General features: G+C 33.5%; 2 protein-coding genes across 3 annotated transcripts; both read right to left on the bottom strand.

Annotated features, from left to right (window-relative positions):
• Positions 1 to 25: 25 nt before the first annotated feature.
• On the bottom strand, positions 26 to 2,854 carry LOC130720650 (protein IQ-DOMAIN 28-like). Of its 2 annotated transcripts, XM_057571337.1 has the most exons (5): positions 2,474 to 2,854; positions 1,624 to 1,773; positions 1,204 to 1,485; positions 604 to 792; positions 27 to 169 (listed from the first exon to the last, which is right to left on the bottom strand). In XM_057571337.1, exons 1-5 carry the CDS (start codon positions 2,837 to 2,839, stop codon positions 161 to 163), a joined length of 996 nt encoding a protein of 331 aa, XP_057427320.1. In that variant the 5' UTR covers positions 2,840 to 2,854; the 3' UTR covers positions 27 to 160. The 2 variants fall into 2 exon arrangements, with proteins under 2 accessions (XP_057427310.1, XP_057427320.1); XM_057571327.1 differs by having other exon boundaries at positions 26 to 792.
• Positions 2,855 to 12,354: 9,500 nt separating this feature from the next.
• LOC130720617 (serpin-ZX-like) lies at positions 12,355 to 14,211 on the bottom strand. Its single transcript, XM_057571288.1, has 2 exons — positions 13,633 to 14,211; positions 12,355 to 13,336 (listed from the first exon to the last, which is right to left on the bottom strand). The coding sequence occupies exons 1-2, from the start codon at positions 14,170 to 14,172 to the stop codon at positions 12,542 to 12,544; spliced, it is 1,335 nt and encodes a 444-aa protein (XP_057427271.1). The 5' UTR covers positions 14,173 to 14,211; the 3' UTR covers positions 12,355 to 12,541.
• Positions 14,212 to 23,787: the final 9,576 nt, after the last annotated feature.

The raw sequence follows: 23,787 nt of genomic DNA, 5'->3' as shown, positions 1-23,787 counted from the left end.
ATGTGAAGGGTCCCTCTAAATCCTTCACGATCAGATGCCCGATTTGCCTTTGCTTTGACACTTTTCTCCTTGAACTTCGGAGTTTCCCAATGCTCACATAGCCCATTCCATACATGATCTCCAAGCCACCTTGGCTTCTTCTTATCTCTATGAGCCTTACTCAATCAAGCTAAGAAGAAAAATATTACCATAGTTATAAGACAAGTGAAGTGATGGTTTACCAGATCGAATATTGGGCAGCAAACAACCAACAAGAAGTAAAATTAATGCTAAAAAGATGAGAGTGTTGTCATGGATATGTGCCCACACAAGATAAGATTGGATTAACAATAAATTTATTAAAGCTGAGTTGGGGTAGCAACTATTGTAGAAAAGATGATAGAATATTGCCTTATGTTGCTTGGGCATGTAAGACCAGCAGAAGTTCTAATAAGGTGAAGGGGTCAGGTGGAGCATAGTTTTCCTATAGGGCCAAAACATTAAGAAGGCCAAAACATGATTTATTATAGGGTACTTTATTTTATCCAGATCATTAAGAAGGCCAAAACATTAAGAATAATGCCCAGATCATTGTACTTGCTGAATTAATCTAATTACTTTTACCTTTCGAATTTTCAGGACTGCAAGCCCAACATCAGAACGCCTAACATTGTAACCGCGAGCCAATGCTTGAAATTTAACAATTCCTTTCACACAATATAATGCAGAAACAGCTTGCCTTCTAACCAGGTGGCCACGGATAAGAGCTTGCAGTTGTGTGATAGCTCTGAGTGTTTGAAATGCTCGACGAGCCTTCAATGAAAAACAGCAAGAATCACTTTAAGCGTTTATTAATTATATATAGAGAAACTTCCTCATAAATAACCAATGCTTAGGAAGTTTGCATGTGATAGCTTACACACTGAGAATCAATGGGTACAGCAATTCTTGATCAAATAAATAATGATACAATATGATTTCAAACAAAAATGCATAAACTGGACAGATTAAAGCTATAACAGTAAACGAAATACCCACATTTTCATTCTATTCTATTACTGAATATTTAAAACATTGAAAGTAAGATAACTGTGGTTGTATAACACATCGGTATCTATTAACATTTCCAGTGCATTGATATATGGAATGCCAATGATGTCTTCCAAATAATTATAACCAAGTTATATCAGCTGGTATAGCAGAATTGTATCAGGGAGTAATTACCTGATAGCCTCTGCAGGCAGCCTGAAGTTTTATAGCTGCTTCTGTAAGCTGGAGTTTCTCGATAGTTTCCACATTAGCAATAGGCTGAGCATGAGCCTCTTTATCTCCATTTGAAAGAACATCCCTGTCATTCGATGGCCTGCTAACTATTTCCTTTTCTGAAACCACTCCTTGAGTAGCATTAGTTCCAGATAGAGGTGCGGATATGATCAAAGAATCCACAGTTTGAGCCGACACAGACACCTCAGAAGACCCCAGCACATCCTTGTTACTTGAAGGTTTCTATGTACATCAATAAATTAAAACAAAAAAAGTTACAACTTGTCTAAGTGCTCACAACCTAAAGGCAACAGCATTGATATTATCTCAGCCTTTAACAAATCATTAACACAAATAGGTACTAAACATGAAAAAACTTACAAAAATATCATCATTCTTTGATGAATTAGACTTTGATGATGATTTCTTCTTCCCCAAAAGTAAGTTCTTGAACCATTTCCCAGGACTTCGTCCTTTCCCATAACAGCAAAGATCAATGTTTTGGAAAGCACAAAACTCAAGCATCAAAATCTGCAAAAAAAAGAATATACAATTGACCCTCAAATTACAAGCTAATTAGAAGTTAAACTAAATTAAACAACCGAACATAAAACTTAATTTAAGAAAACCCATAAAGTAACAGCCCAACATATATTCATTCTCAAGTAAAATAATGGACATCATGTGGGCAAGTCATGCAGAGAAAAATACCATAAAAGAGTTGAAGACTCAAAAACCAAAACCATACCCCACTACTCACTACCTAATTTCCAATAGGGACAGACAAGAACAAGAACAAAAACTAGAAGTCAAAAGAGTGAACAGGAAGCCCTAGAATTCCAAAGGGAAGTGTCCCCGTACTGCATTAACCCAATAGGAATCAAACCCAATACTGTCAGTTTGAAGCTAAAAAACCAAAAACAAAACAAAAAATAGATTAGTTAATCTAGCAACAAACTGTCTATTTGAAGTTAAATCTAAAAGAAATTATGGTAAAATCCAATAAAACTTATGGCCTTACAAACTTTGGAACGCCCATAAAAACGTGACCAAACCATCCTGTAACAACACCAGCAATGGAACAAAACCAGAATTCCTCCTCCACATACCATTCATAAAAAGAGAAAATTGCAGTGTTCAGAAAAAATCAGAGGCTTCCATAGCAATTAAAAGAAAAAACATAGCACAGAAGATGGAAAATTGCAGGAAAAATATCGGTTACAAACCAAACCTTGATAATGGCAGCGGAAGGTGCGGCGCGCCGTGGGATGCAGTCGCGCTGGAGCGGACGGGCTCGGTGAAGAAGAAGCAGAACCCACACGAGCTTGAGTGATGGAAGCGATGGTGAAGACGAAGCAGCAGAAGGAAGGTGTGGTTTGATTGATTGAAGCACGGTGAGGTGAAAACGAAGCAGAGCAGAAGGAAGGTGTGGTTTGATGATGGAAGCACGGTGGTGAGGAACCCTAACGATGGAGGTATGAGCGATGAAGAGGAACCCTAACGATGGAGGTGCGCGCCGTCGAGAAGAGAGTGAGCGAGAGAGAGTAGAGAAGCAGAGGGTATGATTTGGTAGATTGACACTTAGTTTTGATAACATTAGGGTTACGTTTTATTAATTAATATATATATTAAACGCAAACAAAACTAAGGAAGTTCAATAGCTCAACTGGCAAGTCAGTAACTATGATTGCTGTGGATCCGGTTCGAATCCAATATATAACATTTTCTCAAAAGGATACTTTGTGAATTATATTTATTATACTTTTTAGCGACGGAAAATCCGGTCGCTAATTCGACCGTCGCTAAATCAGTCGCTACTAGCGACCGATATATCGGTCGCTAAATTAGCCGTCGCTAAATCAGTCGCTAATAGCGACGGATATATCAGTCGCTAAATAATCAGTTGCTAATACCGTCGCTACTTTATTTATTATTTTTGCTATACTTTTTAGCAACGGTAAAGTCGGTCGCTAATACAACTGTCGCTAAATCGGTCGCTAATAGCGACGGATAGTTCGGTCGCTAACACAATCTGTCGCTAGTTCAGTCGCAACATCGCTTTATTATTTTTATTCTACAAATTTAGCGACAGAAATGTCGGTCGCTAAATATTCCGTCGCTAATTCAGTCGCTAATAAGTCAAACTTGAATTTTGACCAAAATATCATGGATTCCGTCGCAAACTCGGTCGCTATTTGTGACTGAAATATTTCGGTCGCTAAATCCGTCGCTAAACAACGATTTTCTAGTAGTGTGAATTAAGATTTTGAACTTAGATCTATTTCATGAGAGCCTTGAATCTAATGATTAGATTGGTTAATTTTGTTTTATTAAAATAATAAACAGCTTTGGGTCGAAAATCGAAATAGTTATTCAGTACTCATCATCATATCATATATTAATATTAAATCCAATAGAAATAGAGTTAGCAACAAATAGAGGCAATAAGTCAGAAGGATAATTCTCAACCCAAACTAAAATCGGAAAAGAAAAAGTCATTTTGGTATGAGCGTCAGCAACAAGGATTCCTCGCGCTTAAACATGAGAGACCTACAAATGGCAAAGGCCTCTAATAAGAGAACGCACACATGGATAATAGCTATATGATAAGAGGGCAAGCAATGAGAACCATATATATATATATATATATATATATATATAAGGATTAGATTCCAATTTCATTTTTTTTCCTATTTTAAACACTTATTATACTTAATATTTTATGCCATAAAATCAACATAAACTACTCTAATTAATACCTTAACAATTATTGGAGTAATTAATTTCAAAATATATTGGACGGAAAGTTCATATTTATTTTGCATTAATGATCCAAAGTAATTGCCTTTTACAAATAAATAATTATGAATTTCTTCTTAATGATCTTCATAATCGTTTCTCCAGGATGGTTATTTTATGACTTACGGAATTGTGAAAGACATTGATTTAAGAACAAATTGGTCATATCGTGCGTGCCCAACGAGGAATTGCTTAACTAGAGTGAAGGATGAAGATGGGAGATATTTTTGCAGAAAATGCAATAAGGGTTACCACAATGCTACATTTAGGTGTCTCTTTTAAACTTATGCAAACATATACTACCTCTGGTCCTATTTATAAGAAGAAGAAAAAAATCACATAGTTTAAGAAATGTAGTTAAACTAGATAAAATGCATTAAATTTGTTTTGAATTAAAATAAACTTCCAACATTGCCCTTTGCCATTAGTGTTGAAGAGTGGGAAAGAGAAAAAATAATTAATGAGACACATTTTACATGTTAGAATTAATAAGGGCATCATTGGAAAATTAATAATTAATATAGCTCAAACTTTCATTTGGTTCTAATAAAAATGACCAAAATTTTTCTTCTATTTCCTTCTTATAAATAGGATTGGAGGTAGTATTAAATCAACCAATAGCTTTGTTTATTTTTAAATGAACTTACAAAATAAAAATCTACCAGGCAACATTCAATTAGTGGTATCCGATGGAACTGATTCTACAATTTTTTTGAAAAAAAGTGCGGAAAAACATAGAAATCCAATTATTTATCAAATGCATTTGATAATTAACAACTTTTTTCAGCAGTTTTCTCCGTCTCATTTTCAGCTTCAGCACTTTGATCATTAACATTTTCAACTTCACCGGTTTGGTCTTTCTCCTTTTCAGTTTCAGCAGATTGCTCCTTCTCATTTTCAGCTTCAGCACTTTGATCATTAACATTTTCAACTTCAAAGCCCTCAGTCTCTGGATCACCTTGCACACCATTGTCATTCTCTTTGTCACAGAAAAAATCTGGAACAACATGCACACCATTGTCAAAGTCCTCAATGATTTCTATGTCTACATCATCCTCATCTTCATGAGGCTTATCAAGAATCTCTAAGCGTGCTTCTTCAAAAGTCTCAGGAATATGCTCCACATAGACATGAATTTCACTATGGCCCTTCACATCATGGCAGAATTGTCTGACTACTTCATCACAGTTTAAAGAACTTAGTGAACTGCAAGTTTGCCCAGGGTGAGTGCACCACAATCCATGATATCTGTAATATCCAAAGGACTTTACTACTTTACCAACATCAATAGATGAAATTTCATCTATGTCCCACTTATCAACAATGTTTACAGCCCCTCCCTGAAATGGTGGTATTAAGTTGTCATTTATAACACCTCCATGATGTATATGCATGTCTATTTTATGAGCAATAGTTGGCCTACAAACAAGAACAAAAGTATTCCATATCAACCACAAATTTAATAATCAACATCCAAAAAGGACAAAACTGCGCATAAATCATTCAATTCAATATCAACCACAAATTTAACCTAATTTAATCAAAGTTTCAAACCCTTTACTTTACTCAACAATCAACATCCAAACAGGACAAAACTTTGCATTGAAATCATTCACCAACCCACTATCTACAACGACAAAGACATAAAGAAGTGATTAAACAACTCACCTTGACACATAGTTTGAAGGCAAGGGATCGGTACCCCAGAATAGTCATTCCATTGCTTGCTTCTGTCCGGGACCACACCTTCACCATGTTTAGGGTTCGAATTACTCTGCCAATCCACATTCTGGTCCTCCCCCCATCACGACCCTTCTCTGGAGATTTAGTCTTATTTCGAGCTCCATTGTTCTTCTTCGGGGTAGCTTTCTTCCGAGAACCGCCCATGTCTTCTTTTTCACCTACAGTCCACTTCGTCCCTTCAAAGCGTTTCGTCGTCACCTTCGCCTCCTGTCCCCGATTCCTTAATTGCTTAGGTTTTTCCGTCGGTCACCCTTTCACTGTTCTCGAGCTTTTTTGGACCCTTACGTTACTAAATTAGGGTTGAGGAAGATGGAGTGTCACGTGCCACTCACGTGCCTCGTGTGGGACCGTTTCTCTCTCCAATCCCCCTGCCAAGTCAATGTTTTAATCCAAGTCAGCGTCTGCCGTTTGAAAATTGACGGAAGTTGGACGGCAGACTACTTTTGCAACGGAGGGTATAAGTGAGGGACTATGGGATCTAATAAATTCCTGGAGGGACCAAGTTTGCCAAATCGTGAAACGTTAGGGACCAAAAGAGCTATTTAGCCAAAAAAATATTTTAATGGCAAATAGATAATTTGATATATAAAGCAGTGATATTAAAAATTCAATTTTTTACCAATAGTGTTGGTGGTAACTGGTAAGCAAGCAATACCTTATAAGAATAAGAACACTAATTCTAATATAAAAAAATACATTTATTGGTAGAGACATTTATTTTTAGTTTTGTTAGATTTGCTATTTTAGTATCGATAACTTTGTCTACACTTCATATTTTCAAAATTGAATTTGTGTTTTGAATAATCATTTGTCATATTATTTGATTTGTCACTTATTACAAATTACAGGTTGTTTAATTTATAAATCTCGATAAATACAATATTTTATTTGCTTTGTGGTGTGCCTTTTTACTCTCATTTTTACCTATTTTTGTTTGAATTATGGGTTGCTTTGTTGAAATCTGGTGCTAAAAGAGGTCAAATTAAAAAATTTATCGAATTTTACTATGTTGTTCATTAAAAACTTTTTGTTTGTGCTGAAATCACATAAATTTGAGCCCTTTGTTTTTTTATAGGCAAAGGGAAGGCCTAAGAAATCTGAGAAAGGGGTGGGAAGAAGCATTGCCAGGTTGTCAGCTTCAGGGGATCAGGTTCAGTGGAAGTTGGTTCGGAGGGAACCATGAGAGAGTTGATGGTGTTACCTGCAGAGCTGTCAGAGCCTTATGGCGTCTTGACTAGAGCCCGGAGTGCCTTACCGATGGGGAAGCGATTGAGAATGATGTAAGATTGCTCAGATTCTGAAGCCCTCTCCCAGATTGCAGCTCAGATCATGCATCGTAGGTCTTCTTAGGGTCGGGGTGGGTGTGTTTTAGGTGTTGCTTCGGCTTTTGGGTTTTTTGTGGGGTGGTGCTTAGGGGTTTGTCTTTGGCTTTTTCTGGCCTTGGGGTTGCCTTATTTGGGTTGGTTTTTTTTTCCTGGTATATCATAATCTTTTGGTGCTTGCTGTGGTACCTTAAGTCAGACTAAGTTGTGCTACCCAAAATGAGTCGGTTTAACAATAAAGACTCATGTACCGGTTAAAATTTTGATTTTGTTATATCATAGTAATGCAATGTTTCATTCTTAGGGACATGAGATATGCAAGTTGTGTTTTCTGAGCTTTGTTCATCCATTAACCATGATCATTTTACGCGCATCTCCAACACCATCATTCGTTTCCACCACTCGTCCATTTTCATTAAAAAATGAATTTCATGAGATAAAGTCAATTGACAAGTGAAGCAAAATCTAAAGATGTAATATCTACCTTGAATAATATGATAATAATCTATTTACCTAATTTACCTAATCTTTTTGGTCCATTTTGAGGAGGGTTGTAAATGATTTGACTATTTCATCATTAATATATTTTTGCTTTCGAAAAAAAAATGTTACTTGTTAGAAATGTTAGTAAATTAATCTCTCATCCGGGTTCGAACCCGGGACTCTTCACCCCACCCAACCCTTATGTCCCTAACTCTTACCATTTGAGCTATCCTTCGAGGACATTTGAGCTCTTTGTGGTATTTTATTTGAGTGTGCAAACTACTGTAAATTGATATCTCTGGGATATTCTCCAAACCATATTTGCAGTTTTAAATGTGCTTTTTGTGAACAATATCTTAACATTTATTATGTATTATGTATGGTGAACATTTCATCCCAGCTTTGATTCATTACTAAAAAAGTGCAACTTAGTGACAATTTTAGTGACGGATTAAAGTTCATAGAGAATAGTTACAACTTTGAGATTTAAGGCTTTATTTTATAGCATCTTTTGAGACATGATTTAATTGAGGCCATTTCATGTGAAATGTGATATTTCTCTTTCGCCAAATGTACCTGTTGCTAATAAGCTAACATTGAGTAGTTTGATTCTTCAGAGAAATCATAAGGTAATATTTGAAATCCCGCCAACTGCTCTCATTCTCCTAGTGGTAATGCAGCATGCCATAACTTTTATGGTGGTTAATAATCCGGAATTTAAAGCTATTTTTCTATATATTTATCACAAAGTTTTATATGTTATTTACAATTTATTTTTGGTGATTTTAGAAAACTTTTAGTTTTATTATAATTCATGCATTTTAGTATTTTACTATTTTAAATATATTTTTATATTAATTTTCTAGATTTTATTAGGAGTATTTACTTTATATTTGAGATATGTGTGTAAGTGGGTACAGTCCGATCCGTGAATTCGATCAAACCGATCCAAACTAAACACGTTTAGGTCTGTTGGATGAGATCATTGGTTCGGTTTGGAATTTTTTTTACTGCAGCCGATCACTATCAGTTCGAGTATCAGATTTAGAGATTGAAAAACCGATGAATCCGAACCAACCCTATGATATTACAACTTTTTTACTTCAACTCAAAGACTCTACCCCATTACATAATTTGCATTTAAAGAGACATGGATACATGCTCACTGTTTTTTAACATTTTGCTGCTTATAATTTGTATTAATGAATACTTGAAGATTAACAATACTCTATGGGAAAATCTAACATGCACAAGTTTTATTTTGTGCAACCTTGTACAAGTTCTTTTCCACCTCCTATACCGGGTTTCTCAGTTTTTTTAATTTTTTAATTTTTTAAAAGTAATTAATTAAATTAAATTAAAAATAAAATATTCTTTTTTTACATTATCACCTTCATCCTCTCACAACCAAAACCCAAAAGAAAATTATTCTTCATTATCATTATCTTCAACCTGTAAGAATCAGAACCCAAAAATAATTCTTTTACGTCCTTTCTTCAATCTCCTCCCTTCCTCCATCACCAGAATCTCTCCCTTTCTCCACCCCCTCTCCACCACAAAATAGTCTTTACAGTAGATGTTCTAAGATGATGACAAAATATGTCTATATTGCACACTACAAACTTACTCAGACATCAAACAAATTATCTTCTCCTGCATATGGTATATGCTTCGTATTCCAGAAACACAAACCGAAGAAATTTATATTGTCGAAAACTTGTTATAGCATTCAATGAAATAATTCTTTTATGTTCTTTCTTCCATCTCCTCCATTCCTCCACTACCAGAATCTCTCCCTTCCTCCACTCCTTTATGTTAGAAATGATCTTTGTTGAGGAAGATGTTGCAATACTTGAACAAGAGGATGTTGATGACGGAAGCACTTGAAGATTCAAAGCGTGTACACACACTAACCTTTAGGTTGAATTCGCCTCCACCAATTAATATGTATTGGATGCAATTGAGAAGACCGGCGAATTCCCTGCAGGATACTTTGAATACCTTGTTGTGATTTGCACTAACACAACAAGCCTATCTTTGATAATAGTTTACAGAAAAATGATTCGCACACTTCACTCATGCCTTATGATGATTTGGAGTAATGTAAATGGGAGAGAAATTAGCAAAATAAAGTCCAATTTTCGTACATATGTCTATCATGTTTTTCTGCCCAAGTATCTCTTTATATAGAGATATTAACATCCCTTGGTGAAGAGAAATATCTCTTGGTGAAGAGTCTCGTTAAAAACTGTTATTAATATTTAACGTTCGGAATATTTACCAATCGACGTGATGGTTCGTCTGGTATACACGTTGGTTGGCCTTGTGCAGAGGGTTGAACCCAGCACATGTAGGATTCGAACCCTGCACATTTAGGTAGCATAAGGAGTTACCAACCACGGGATCAACTCAACCTTTTGATATAACTTCAAACTTTAATTAATATAACCAGTAATAAAATGCATATTTCAAAGTTTATATATTTTAGAAATAATTCTAACACTTTCCATCACAACCACCACAAAATCTATTAAAGTCAAAATATTACATATTATGAAAATGAAGTTTTATTTCTTTAAAAAAAATCACCGGGTAAGGGCTAAGCACACACTTGTTCAAGGTTGCACAAATTTTTATTTTCCCATATTATATGCCTCCATACTCTATGCATAAGTCAATATTTGTTTTAAATTAAGACTTAAGTTATGAGTTTGTCATTATGTTACTTATTTATATTTGTATTGCAGATGTTGGTTTTAGTATGTATGAATATGTAATTATGGATTTTTTTTTATCATATAGAGTTTCCATTCTTTTTTTAATTTTTCACGTTTTTAGAATAAATTTTGTGCAAATTTTAAAATAATATTCTTTTATTCTGAATCTAACCATCCGAACCTAACCAATCCAATCGAGATCGGGTTGGTTTGGTTCGGGTCCAGAAGCAATAATCAGAAAATCCGAACCAACGCAAACTGAACATGTTTGACTAGTTCAGACATTTAAACACCCTAATCTGATCCAATCCGGTCCGATGACACCCCTAATTTGAGAGGTGATAAGTTTATTTATGTTGTTATATTATTTATTATCTTTTATTTACTTTCTTTTTTCATTTTTTAATTATTTTTTATTATTTTGATTTGATTTTAGGAAGAGATAATGGAAGAAAAAAAATCAATCTGCATGTGGTGTCAATTCCAATGCAAGAACAGCCGCGAAAAGTGTCAGTTTTCACCTGCTTTTTTATGCAGCGCAGACGAAACTGCCGCAATAGCACCAGTATTTTGTTTGCATTTTTTGCATTGTTTTTTTATGCGATCACGTGAGATGCCGCGGTTCTGGATTCCGTCACGCTTTATTTTGCAGCGGTCGCATGAGCTTTCGCTGCTATAAAAGGTATTTTCACGTTTTTTGACCTATCTTTGCGAGCTGTTTTCAGGGGTGTTCAGAGGAGACCAAGGGGAACATTCTTAAAGTCATCTCTGGAGCTTCTTGGTTCTATTTTATCTTTATAATCCTTCTTATGACCATCCTTCACTAGTTTCTCTTTTGTACTGAAGATTTGACGTAGTTTTCTCTAGCCTATGCTTTAATACTTTTCAGTTATATATGAATGATTATTTTATTTCATGAATTTCTTCTTTATTTTTATTGAATCCTATGGCGAGAGGGTATCACTTATATGGACTTACACTTTTTTGGTTCGAATTTAGATTGTTGTATGAGATTAGATGAGAGACTAAAAACATGAGTTTTATACTTCATAAATACTAAAAAAATAAAATTGTAACGGAAAATAAAATAAAAATGTTTTAATTTAACTAAAATTAAAAACATATTTAATCCTTTTAGTAGTTTTATTTTATGTTTTTCATTATTTAACATTCAATTATAAATTCAATTTATTAAACTTATATTAATTGTAATTTCTTCGTTTCAACACTAAATAAATAAAGTCGTGTTGGTTTACAAATAATTTTGGGGATTAGGTAGCCGTTTAGGTTGGCTGGAAAACCAACGTAACAATTCTCTAATCGAGCGATTACTTGAGCAAGAGACTCTGTTTCTCAATGCAGGTTCCTTAGACACTCCGAAAAGCTCTTAGTGATCGTTGTTGAAGAGTTTGTATCGAAAGGATACCTACAAAACTAAGGCTAGACGAAAATGGGTAAACAAAGGCTTAAATCGACTGAAAATAAATGACATAAAGCTGAATAAATAAAGTACTTGAAAGGTAAATGGCTGAGGGACTGTAAATAAAATTTAAAGACTAAAAAGTAAAGGCATTGAAATATAAAGGAAAAGATAAATGCAGAAAATTTGTAGTTTTTATTGATGGATGAGTTGTCTTTTTTTTTTGTAAAAATAACACTTTCTCTATTTATAAAGGCAAATTCAGTTAACCTACGGTGGTTAGTAACTCCCACCACTACCCGCATTTCCCGGTATAATTATATTTCATGCGAGCTTCCTGCTCCGGCTGGTTCTTTGAGCCATAAACGCTCTCCCTATTTTCAAGGATGAACCGCTAAATCATTTTCTACACGTGTAGGCCTTCATGAACTTTTGTATAATATATTTGTTGTGGGTCTAAGACCCGTGTATCTTTTTCCAATATTGTCCAAGTTCGAACCATTAGGCGATTCCTGCTCCGCTTGATCGGCTGCTTGCTTTTCTCGGTTAAAAACCCTTCTCGGCTCGTATGTAACGCGAAACATTTCAAGTAATTTCTAGCGGTTACTCATTTTTATGTGCCAAAAAGTCGAGAAAAGTATTAAACTGAATTATTGAGATTATACATGAATAAATTAAACATGTCTTACCTTTCATCACATTTAAAGCAACTAAAGTCCTATTGTAACGAATAAAAATAATGAGAAAATCACAAAAAAATATTCAAATCACTAATGATTTTGTTATTCTCCGAAGTGGCCATTGATGATATCATTTCAATCATGAAGAGGATTAAGCACTTGTCCTGTAAAGAGGATTGTTTTAGACCAATCTTCTCTAATTATGAAGAGAAAAGGGTGGTCAGCTACAAAATCTATCACTTTTGGTAAAAAACGTATCCTTAGAGACCCACACCTCACTTGTATAGCAGTCACAACTGCAGCTTCAGTGCCTTCTTCATTCACTTCGATAAAAGACTTTTGTACTATGTTGGAAACACATAGAGGAGGCTCATCTAGAGGAGTCGCAATTTTTGTAAAATCTGCATAATCTTCGGAGAAAGGCAAAACTAGTCCCATCTCCTTCACCACATTAGAAATGTCCAGTCCGAAAGAAATCTCAAATTTTGGAATCCTAAAATCACCTACTTTCACTTCTTGACAAGGAAGATGGCGTTCTAGAAACTCAGATTCAGAAGTCACTTGCTCAACCAAAGCCGACAGCCCATCATTTGCATTTGGAAGGAAAATGTACATGGAGAAGTGACGATCATCGTTACCTTGGTCATAAGAGAGTCTAAGCACTTTGAAATCATCAAAAACACCAATAAATTGGTCCTTCTTGCTGGTCATGAAGGGAGCCTTGATTGATGTGCCATTAAGAAGTTGAAAATCATGGTCCCTCGTCTTTGATGCAGCGAACGGCTCTTCCCATGCACCTTTGAAGTACATAGCATTTGCAAGGATGAGCCTAGTTAAGTTATCAAAATCCGTCGGATCAAGAATGTTCTTGATAAGGCCCATTGTCTTTTCTTCAGCCCATAAATTAACTTCATTGACCACTGCATGAGCCTTTGAAACCATCATCATATATTTAAAATCAGTATGCAAATAAATAAAGGCAGATATTGTGACAAGGAATTTCTGCACTTGTTTGACATACATATCGTTTACAGTTTATCAATTTAACATATATACATGCTTGAATAGATTAAAAATTGGGAGTGTGTGACTATGTTCATTGATGTTTGATCAAAATTTGCATATACTAAGAAGGAAGCAGTATGAATGCAAAATCAAAATCATAAGGCAGTTGGAAAATTAGGTAATGAAGCCTCAAAATTTAGAAAATTATGTATTTTACTGACCTTATTCTTGAAATCAACAGAGGCAAAGGTGGCCTTGTAATCAGTAGCCACCAGTTGTTTGTAGGAAGGGATAAGAGGAAGGGATTGTTCGACCCACACACCGTTACTGAAACAGAGGCGAGGGCCGCCGTCGTGAGCACCATCACGAAGCACGACCGAGGCGACCTTAGAGGTGAAGGAGTTGAGGTGGTCGGTGGATTTGGCTCGGAGGAAGGTGAGAAACTCATTGAGCGTGGGGCCCTCCGAGCCCGCAGCCACCATGCTAAGTGCGACGTAAAGCGACAACGGCGAAAACACGACGTTCTTGTTCTGAAATTCTTCTTTCAGGAATAAATTCTTTGTGATGCTGAGGGTAGCGTCGGTTTGGTTGCTTGTTAAGGTTTTATCAAGATGTGATGGAATATTGTAGAAACCTCTAAAACCTTGACTTCGTGAAAGTAATCTTCCTACCTGCAAACCTTTGTTAACCATGCCTCTGATTCTGATTGAAGCCATTATTAGGATTTGACAATTAGAATGAGGGAGGGATAACAAATACATCTAATACTTATAGTTGTAGTGATAGGCCTCTCCATGATAAAATCTTTTTTTTTTTGAACAGAAAATCTTTTTATTTGAAACGAGTATTTTGATGATTTGATAGGTTTTGAAACGAATTTTTTTTTCCTATTTTATTGTTTTATTAATGATTTATTCTGATTCAAATTCTAATCATATATATATTTTTCTATTTTTTTGTTTGAAATTAATTAATAGTTGAATTATTGAGTTTATTTGAATTATGGGATCACTGCCTTAATTGTAGAAGAAATGAACAAAGTCAAAGCAGTATTGATTCAAATTCTAATCATATCTATTTTTTATATTTTTTGTTTGAAATTAATAGTTGAATTATTGAGTTTTTTTTTTACATCGGAAAGATAAATTGCACCCGATATGAATCATCCTTAAACCTCTCCTACCCAACTCATATGTCATCTAACTTCTACCCCTTGAACTATTATAAGAGGACTGAATTATTGAGTTTATTTGAATTATGGCACCTTAGGAACATAGTTGTTTTTCAAGGTGAATTGGCAAACTTCTCCCAGGCTCTTGATTCCATTCAGTACAAATCGTGGCTCTGGCTCAAAGGTAGAACAAAAGATTCTGTTTCTCTTCTTTTGAATGGGCATCAAATCCATTAATTTGCTTGAAGACCCTTTAAGTTTTTCGTTGGTCTTAGAAAAGGGTGATCTCTGCTGCCTATTGGATTTTCATGCTGGCCATATTTGTTTCTCGTTGAAGGATCTGTTATAATTTTGAGAAGGCCTTTGTCGTTGCCCTGTTTCTAGTCGGTGCTGTGCTTTTGAGCTTGACTATTTTCTTGGCTCTTGTCTTGCCTTGTTATCTTGTTTTCTGTTTTTTTCTTTCCTATCTTTTTGTACAAGGGTTAGGGCACCCCTTGTGCCCTATTATATATATATATACATGTTCAATTTGCTGATAAAAAAAAACTGTCTTATTATTAATTGTAGAAGAAATTAACAAAGTCAAAGCAGTATAGCTTGAGAGGTTCCACCTATAAGTACTTACCACTTTTTGGGTTCAAATTTAGAAGAAGAGTTTCAAAGAAATGTATTCCTAAAAAGAAATATTAATTTTGGTATAACTTAGTTTTCCTTTGTAACCAAAATATTTTGGTATAATTTTGCACTTTAGGTTGCAGGTCCTAGTATCTTTGTCTCAATAATGCAGATTGCTCTATGTTCTATGCATCTTGCATTTTTGGCTGTTGGTTGGGTCTGATGTGGGGGTTGGTTTTGTGGCTTGCGTAGTTTGTTTTGGTTTGGGAGAATTAGGCTTGCAAAGATTTTGGCCAGGTTAGATAGGGTGTTAGGTTTAGTGTAGCCTAATAGTATGTTGGTTCTATTTCAAAGGGGAAGGAAATCGGATTGCTGGCAGCTGGTGTTTATGGGCTTTGCGTGAATTGAATTAGTTTTTGGGGTGAGGGTGGTTTTATTTTGGAAAGGTCTTTTAGTTTTGAAATATTTTGGAAAGGTCAAGGATGATTGTATTTGCCTACTTGGGTGGGACGGTGGGTTGTTGCAAGGCTTGGTTACTTCTATGAATTTCAACTTTTGTTTTAAAAAAAACAAAAAAAAATTGCACTTTATTTTGTTAATTTAATTTTGAATTATACTTTTTTTTGTTTCTTTTTTTTTGCTAGTTGAAAGTTTTTTTATATTAATATCAAATTTAATGTTTAAAATGTTAACTTTATTTTATAAGTTAGTACAACTTATTAATCTTGCCCTTTAGAATTCTCTATGATATTAATTACGAATAAAAGTATCAATAAATTTTCAATAACACTAAACCATATGTGTAAATGAAATAGTTTCAGTGCAAATATAATTTTATTTTTCTGTGGACCCTGTTTGTTGTGTTTTCTCTTCTTAAGAATGTTGCTCTCGAGCCTTTTGCTAATATAATTTTATCTTTCTAAAAAAATCAAACCTAAAACAGGCCAAAATGTAACTCATGAACGCGTCAACCTAAGAACGAAAGACAAAAGAAATGGCGATGCTGAATGCAAAACATAGAAAGCAAAAAATGGCAAAAAGAAGGTGAAATTAAAAGGGTACTTAGTACATAATCATTACCCCTTACGAAATGTGTTATATTAGAGTTGAAATGTAACTTTTAGAAACTCAAAAGCTTACTCTCAACAACTCCTAATAAAGTGCAATAACACTCTTAAAGACACTGTAAACAACATTAGAAGCTGGCAATAAGTAGATATTTTTAACCGTTATTGGCAAGTATCAAAATAAGCAAAATTATTATTAATAACTTATTAACAAATTAAATAAGGGAGAACAATTATGAGAGAGTATTGGCCAAGATTTTTTTGTGGTCTTGACCAAGGTATTCCCACAGCCGACAGCCGTGAGACTAATTCATCGACCCACGGTCAGCGCACTAAGCGGTCAATATGACATAGCTAGCATAAAACTTTCCAAAATATATATATATATATATATATATATATATATATATATAAGACATTCTTTAGACACAAATCAAGTGAAAAAGCAACATGGAAGTCATAAAGCTTAGTGCAATTAAGATTATCCATACGTGCATCGTTATGTCCATGTCCAGTGTAGATCAAAACAAATTGTTCTACCAACAAAAAAATGATACTTAAAAAACAAAGAGACGAAAGATTCAGGCAATACTTGAATGAAAAAGTTAAACTTTCTAAAATGGAATGCATTTTCTTCCTTTTAATTAAATCAAATTGCTACATCTGTATGTAATGATCCCTGAACCCTTGGCACCACCATCAATCTTATTTATAAACTGCCGGGACCATGAGGCCCTTCTCATTTGCATCTTATCCTTTTCATATAACTGATAGCTGTTGTCAAGTTCTTATTAAATTCTTTTTAATTTGTCAATTTCTTAATTGTTTTGGATCACCACTTTTTGTCATGTTCAAGCAATTTGAGTTTCAAATTTGAGGGCTGGTTTAAATCTCTAGTAAACTAAGGCTGAGACTATTTGAACCATCCCCAATTACTAAGCACATCATCCCCTTAAAAGCGAAGTTACATTAATACCCCATTAAATTGAAACCTGCCGCACTTTAAATTGCTACAACTAAGGAATAATCGCCCCATACCAATTTCCTTTAAGATCAAATTGGAGCTCAAAACACCTCTAAAGTGTGTGATGTTTTGATTTAGAAAGAGGAGGAAAAAGAGACGAGAAGGTGAGAGTGAAAGAGGAAGAAGGGATGGGGTTGGGAAAGTAAAAAAAAAATTAAAGTTTTTTTATGTTTTCTGTGTTAGGGGTATTTTTGGAATAAAAAAGATTGGGATGGTGTGTTTAGTAATTGGGGATGGCTCAAATAGTCCCTCTCGTAAACTAATCTGAAATGGAAACTAAAATAGTAAAAAAAAAAAAAGGTATAGTAACTCACCATGAAGAACAATGCTCAAGCGCCTGAAACACAAACGGAATACAGTGGAGTCCTTAGAATCCGGATCCTCTCCTGCAGCGTTCCCCCTACAGCTCTGTCTAGCAGTATTTTGAACCGTTTGATGCATCCTACGCTAATAATGAAAACTGCCGCATGTACCTTTGTTGTAGCAGTGAGAAACAATCAATTCTCAAATCATATCATGCATGATGCTATTTATGTCCGCATGTGCCTTTTTTATTTATTTTATTTTTTAATGTTATATAGTATAATTGAGATTTAAGTTTATACAAAAATTTAAAAATAAAGCCATTTAATTAAATTAAATCTTATATTATTTAATTTAATTTAAAAAAAATGAAAACTTTACAAAATCAACATAATATTATATATAGATACTGATGTAAATTAAATAATATTAAATTTATTTAAAGTGTTAAGTTTTTGAATTAATATTAATATAGACTTTTTGAATTAATTTTAATATATATAATTGTAGAAAAATAAATTAATGTGAAACATAAAAATGTATATCATTTGAACGTAATTTTTTTTTAATGTTAATCATTCTTGTATCTCATTTTATAATTTTAGATTTAGCTAATTCAATAGCTAGTATAAGATTTAATTTTGGCTTAACTACACTTTTGGTCCCCAACTTATACCAATTGTGCGATTTTGGTCCTTAACAAAAAAAATTAGCACTTTTCGTCCTCCACGTTAACTGTCGTTTGCATTTTTGGTTTTCCGTTATCTTTCTGTTAGAAATCTAACGGTTTTTTGGAAAAAAAAAAAGTTAAAAAATTAAAAACCCAGAACTGGCTTCATCTTCTAACATCTTCATCATCATCTTCAACCTAAAACCCAGAAAAATTAAGAAAATAAAAAACTCATCTCCTCAAACTCATTCATCATCTAACACTTTACAGAAAAGAAAAAACAAACAATCACTCAGAAACACTGTAACACATCTTCATCACGTTCTTTAGATGAAAACTCACAAAAAATCACTATAACCCTCAATATAACTTTTCAAATCACAAATCACAGAGAGAATTGTAGATCCGAAAACATAGGGTTTTATAAAACCCAGAAAGAACAATGTCAAATTCTCACAAATTGCTCAACAAAATCACACAAAATTTCAGAATGGAAAGATTAGCAAGAGAAACAGAGAGGGGAAGAGGAAAGACAGTGACTTGTGCAGGGAATGTGAAGAGGAAGAAGAAACGAGTGGGGGTGAGAGGGATCTGAGAAAGAAGCAGTAACAAGAGGGATATACGAGTGAGAGTGACTCCTTCTCCCCTTTGAACAAATCATGATTAGACGGAGCTTCGTGGCGGGGAGTTCTCAGTGACGACGTGGAGATCGCGAAGCTTGGTGCTACGGTGGCTGCTCCTCCGTCGGAATTTTTCCCATTGGTGATGGATCTCGATCTGGGTTTTTGTTGTTGATTTGGGTTTGGGGGATTTATTTTCTGGGATCTTGTAATACTAGGATAGGATGTTGATTATCGATGGAAGGGAAGAAAATGGATTTATTCAAGAAATTGGAATACGAAAATTGAGCATCACAATTCAAGGGAAAATGAGTGTAAGGATGAAGGACGTGTGTGTTGTTGATGATGGATGCTGGGTTCAATTCAGATTAATTGGGATTTAGAGGCATAAAATGAGTGGCGAGCAACTTTTGGGTAAGAAAGTGAGGGAGGGGTTCCAGAGAGATTGGAGAAAAGAATAAGATAATGATGGTGTGTTAGTTTTTCAAGAATATGAGCTTTTCCCTTCACACACAGTGGGCACTATCTTTCTTTTTAAAATTAAACGTGAGAGGGTAAGAAACGATATGGATCTTTCAAGTGATTTTTGGGTTAGAGTTTTTTGGATTTTGGTCTTTCTTTCCCTTTATTTTTTGTTTTGATAATGAAGATGAAGGTGGAATTGTTGAGGTTGAAAGGGGCTGGTTCTGGATTTTTCAGTTTTGAAGATGAAGCACATGATAAAGATAATAGTTATGGAAGAATGTTTGAAGAAGTGGATAAATATTTCTGGAAAATCCAGAAACTGTTAAATCTTAAACGGAATTGGACGAAAAATCAAAAGTGCAAACGGCAGTAAACGTGGAAGATGAAAAGTGCTAATTTTTTTTGTTAAGGACCAAAATCGCACGATTGATATAAGTGGGGGACCAAAAGTGCAATTAAGCCTTTAATTTTTTATGAAACTTCAATCACAATTATACTATACTAGGATATAACCCGTTTGCCCGTGCGATGCACGGGTAATTTTTTACCAAATCAATTGTTAATTATGATAATTGAGTATTTGATTTATATGGAATAACACAATGATATATTTTCTAAGACGTCTAATTTTAATTAGTGAAAAACTTATATGTTGCTATTATCTTCCTTTTATGATTCAATGTTACGTTTTACTTATAGACATTAATTGGATAACTATACAATATTAAGTTTGGTTTGCCCTTTACGGTTAGTATGAAGTTTGTGGGTGTGATCTCCGGCACAATCTTACATGTAAAAGATAAAATGGTGGTTAACTGAATTAGTAGCCACAAACTAATTGTTGTAAATATTTTGAAAACTTCCTTGAAGACAATTTCTTGGTAACATGTTGTTGGCTAGTGTCTTTATTATAAATCAATATCTTTAGACCATCGAAAAAAATGGCTTTGGTAGATAGACACCAACATGAGATAATGATTGCCCCTGACTTTTGTTTATAGTCAACGCAAAAGATGCAATCAAAGGAAATTGTCTCCTTTGAAACTTAACTGGCATGCTTTCATCAGATGGCATCAAATTCATCCTAGAAATGTATACCATCTTGCCATTATGTGTGCTAGAAAGAACATTAGCACCAATTACATTTACCAATGTAGTCAACAATAAGTCTTGTACCATTACATAAATCAGTAGAAATGTCCAAATTTCACATGAGCATAACAGGTGCACCTTTCTTAAAAACCAACTTGTGATCAGGGTTACCAGAACATCTAATACCGTTCATAAATTATGTGGTTAACCAATCAGCTTTAATTTCAACATCCTCATTGACCTTCTATACTGAATCAAAGTTAAGATAGGTTTTTTCATCTCCGAAAAATAATGAAAAAACATATTATTTAATTGAATCAATAATATCCAAAGTTTTTTCATATTGCTTTGTGAGGATAGTCTAGAAAACAAATTCTTTTTTTAAACTTAAATTTTTGAATAAATATTAATTTATGATTTTCAAGAAAAATGAAGAATAAATTTTTTTTATCGTTAACATCAAAGTGAAAAATTACTGCCTCCTATAAATTCTAACACTGAACCCTTCACCATTCATATAACCCCAACCGTAGTGTCGAATAACTGTTAACACTACATCTAACCCTCGCGAAAAAAAAATATATTTTAAGTCATAAGTGCAATGAAATATAAAAGCTTGTGAGGATAGTCTAGAAAACAACTTCTTTTTTTCAAAAGAAACGTTCAACTTAAAATTTTGAATAAATATTAATTTATGATTTTGAAGAAAAACGAAGAATAACATTTTTTATGGTTAACATCAAAGTGGAAAAATTAGTGCCTCCTATAGATTCAAACACTGAACCCTTCACCATTCATGTAACCCCAACCCTAGTGTCGAATAACTGTTAACACTACAACTAACCTTGAAAAAAAAAATATTTTAAGTAATAAGTGCAATGAAATATAAGAACTTATGAGAATAGTCTGGAAAACAATTTGCACGGTCTAAAGCTTATTAAGATAGTCAAATAATTAGTTTTAACAATGTCAGTAAATCCATAAATTTATTTATCAAATTGATTAATATGACACATTCACAAAATCAAATTCGTTGAAAGTGATTAATATGGAAGAATAAAGAATAGTATCATTTTAGTTAGGTACCATTTATATGGCAAAAGATGGCTTTTACAAAATTGACACCATAAACTTTTATTTTATCTCAATTAACCATTAAACTTTTGTAGCTATTTTAATAGACAGATTTTGTACTTCCTCAAGAAAAAAAATGCATAAAATCACATTAGCCTTGGCATATATACACATATATATATATATATATGGGGAAAACTAACTTACTCTCACTTGATTTTATGAAGGAGTAAGTTAGCATCCAACACATTTTCTTTTGGACTAAAAAACCATCACTCTCTTTCCTTCATGGCAATTAAATTATGGGTACTCATGTAATTTCCAATTTTTTATTTATTCTTAAATCCTAACTTGAGTAACTTCTCTCTCTTCTCTCTCCTCTCTCCCCCCCACTTTCCTTCCCACTCGGTCGATTAACATTCTTTTTCTTGGTTCTTTTCTTTTTCATAACAAAATTTCTTCTAGTTCACCGCACAACTGTAATTTTTCTGGATTCCTTTTCCATCTAATCATCTTTTAATTGTGTCCTTTCTCACCTAATTGTTCTCTGCAATTTTCCATGGCTTTTTTTCCAAATAATTCTCGTTCATACTCCTCGCAAAAACACCAAATTGGAACCATCATTAAATAGTAAATTAAAGAGTCAAAGGTGATACTGATTTAAAAAGAATGAACAATTTATAGAAGCATGGTGGAAGACTGAAAATGGAGGAAGAAGCTGGGCCGAGAATAATAATGGTGGAAGACTGAAAACGTCCAAGAGCAGAATAGAGAGAAGCAGAAGTGTTGGTTGGGAATTGGAATTGGGATTCAGGAGAGAGATTGTGTTTTTTTTTTTCAGATTTAAAAATATAAAAATGCAAATTACTTTTATACCCAAAAAGCTTTGTTGATGTGAAAATAAATGAGTTAGTTTTTTAGTCCAAAAGAAAAGGTGTTGGATGTTAATTTATTCTTTCATAAAATTAAGTGGGAGTAAGTTAGCATTCCCATATATATATATATATATATATATATATATATATATTTTCACAATTCATTGTGATTAAAATTATTAAACTCTTTTTATTTATGAATATAAGGATCTACAATAACAATAGTAAAAAAATTGAGGATTGATTAGAACCAAATAAAAGTTCAATATAGTGCCTATTTGTAGAAGGCATAAAGTTCAGGGTGCTGAATGCATTTTTCTCTATTACAAAAATATACAAAATTATGTTAAAGTATAAAAACAAAAGAATTTTATCTTAAAATATGTTTCATCGTCGGAAATCTAGTATGAATATGAATCATGTTAAATTTTGAACCATATGTGACATATGTTTTCCTATTATTGTTTAAATATTGATAAATTTCAATTATATTTTCTATATCAATCCGATTTAAAGATTTAGCTATGTCAAAGAACTTAATTTACAAATAAAATCTAATTTAATATATTTAAATGTAAAACATCTAAATATTAAAATATGGAAATTCAATCGGTAGATAACCTTGGCTAAAATTTGAAATGTATTTTTATAAAATATAATCAATATATAATTTTTTTTATATCAGAAAGATAAATTGCATCTCCAGGGATTGATGCCTGGACCTCCTTCACCAACTCATATGTCTCCTAACTATTACTAATTGAGCTATCGTTCGGGGACAATATATAATTTTAAATAAAATAAACATAAAAAAATATTTTTTTTTGGTACAAAACATTAAAAATAATTAAAAATTGATAGATAATAAATTGCGTACATTTTTTTTTATCTAAGAGTTTGATTGAGGTGTCTTTCTCTTGTATCAAAAAAATTGATTGATTGAATTGATGGCATATGAATAAATTAAATGAAATGTAATTAATAGATAATAAAGAAAGCAGAGCAATGATTAATTGTAAATTTGTACGAATGATCCTTGGCAAGTCACTTGATAAATAAACATCATAGTAAGAAACACAAAGTAAGTTATGTTGAAGAAAAATAGGTGTATAGAATTAGAAACACACAAAAATGAGTTAGCTATCTTACAAAAATTGAGTAAATTGTGTTATACTTTTTTTGAAACGGGTCCAAGTAAGATAGATCGTTTCTTGTGCTGAAATCTGAATACATCTCTATAATATTAGGCTTCAGGTTCTTCTTTCATGAGTTATAATACACCTCTGTAATATTAGTACAGCACACTCGCTTTCATTAGTTTTACCACTCCAACTGATAAGTGGTCAAAGAAGTAAAATTATTAACATGATAGGGGGATAAAGAGGTGCAAAGGGAAGAGA

This window comes from Lotus japonicus, chromosome 1 (assembly GCF_012489685.1).
Source record: "Lotus japonicus ecotype B-129 chromosome 1, LjGifu_v1.2".
In the NCBI taxonomy this organism is placed as follows: Eukaryota; Viridiplantae; Streptophyta; class Magnoliopsida; order Fabales; family Fabaceae; genus Lotus; species Lotus japonicus.
This window is presented reverse-complemented; position numbering and strand designations above follow the sequence as displayed.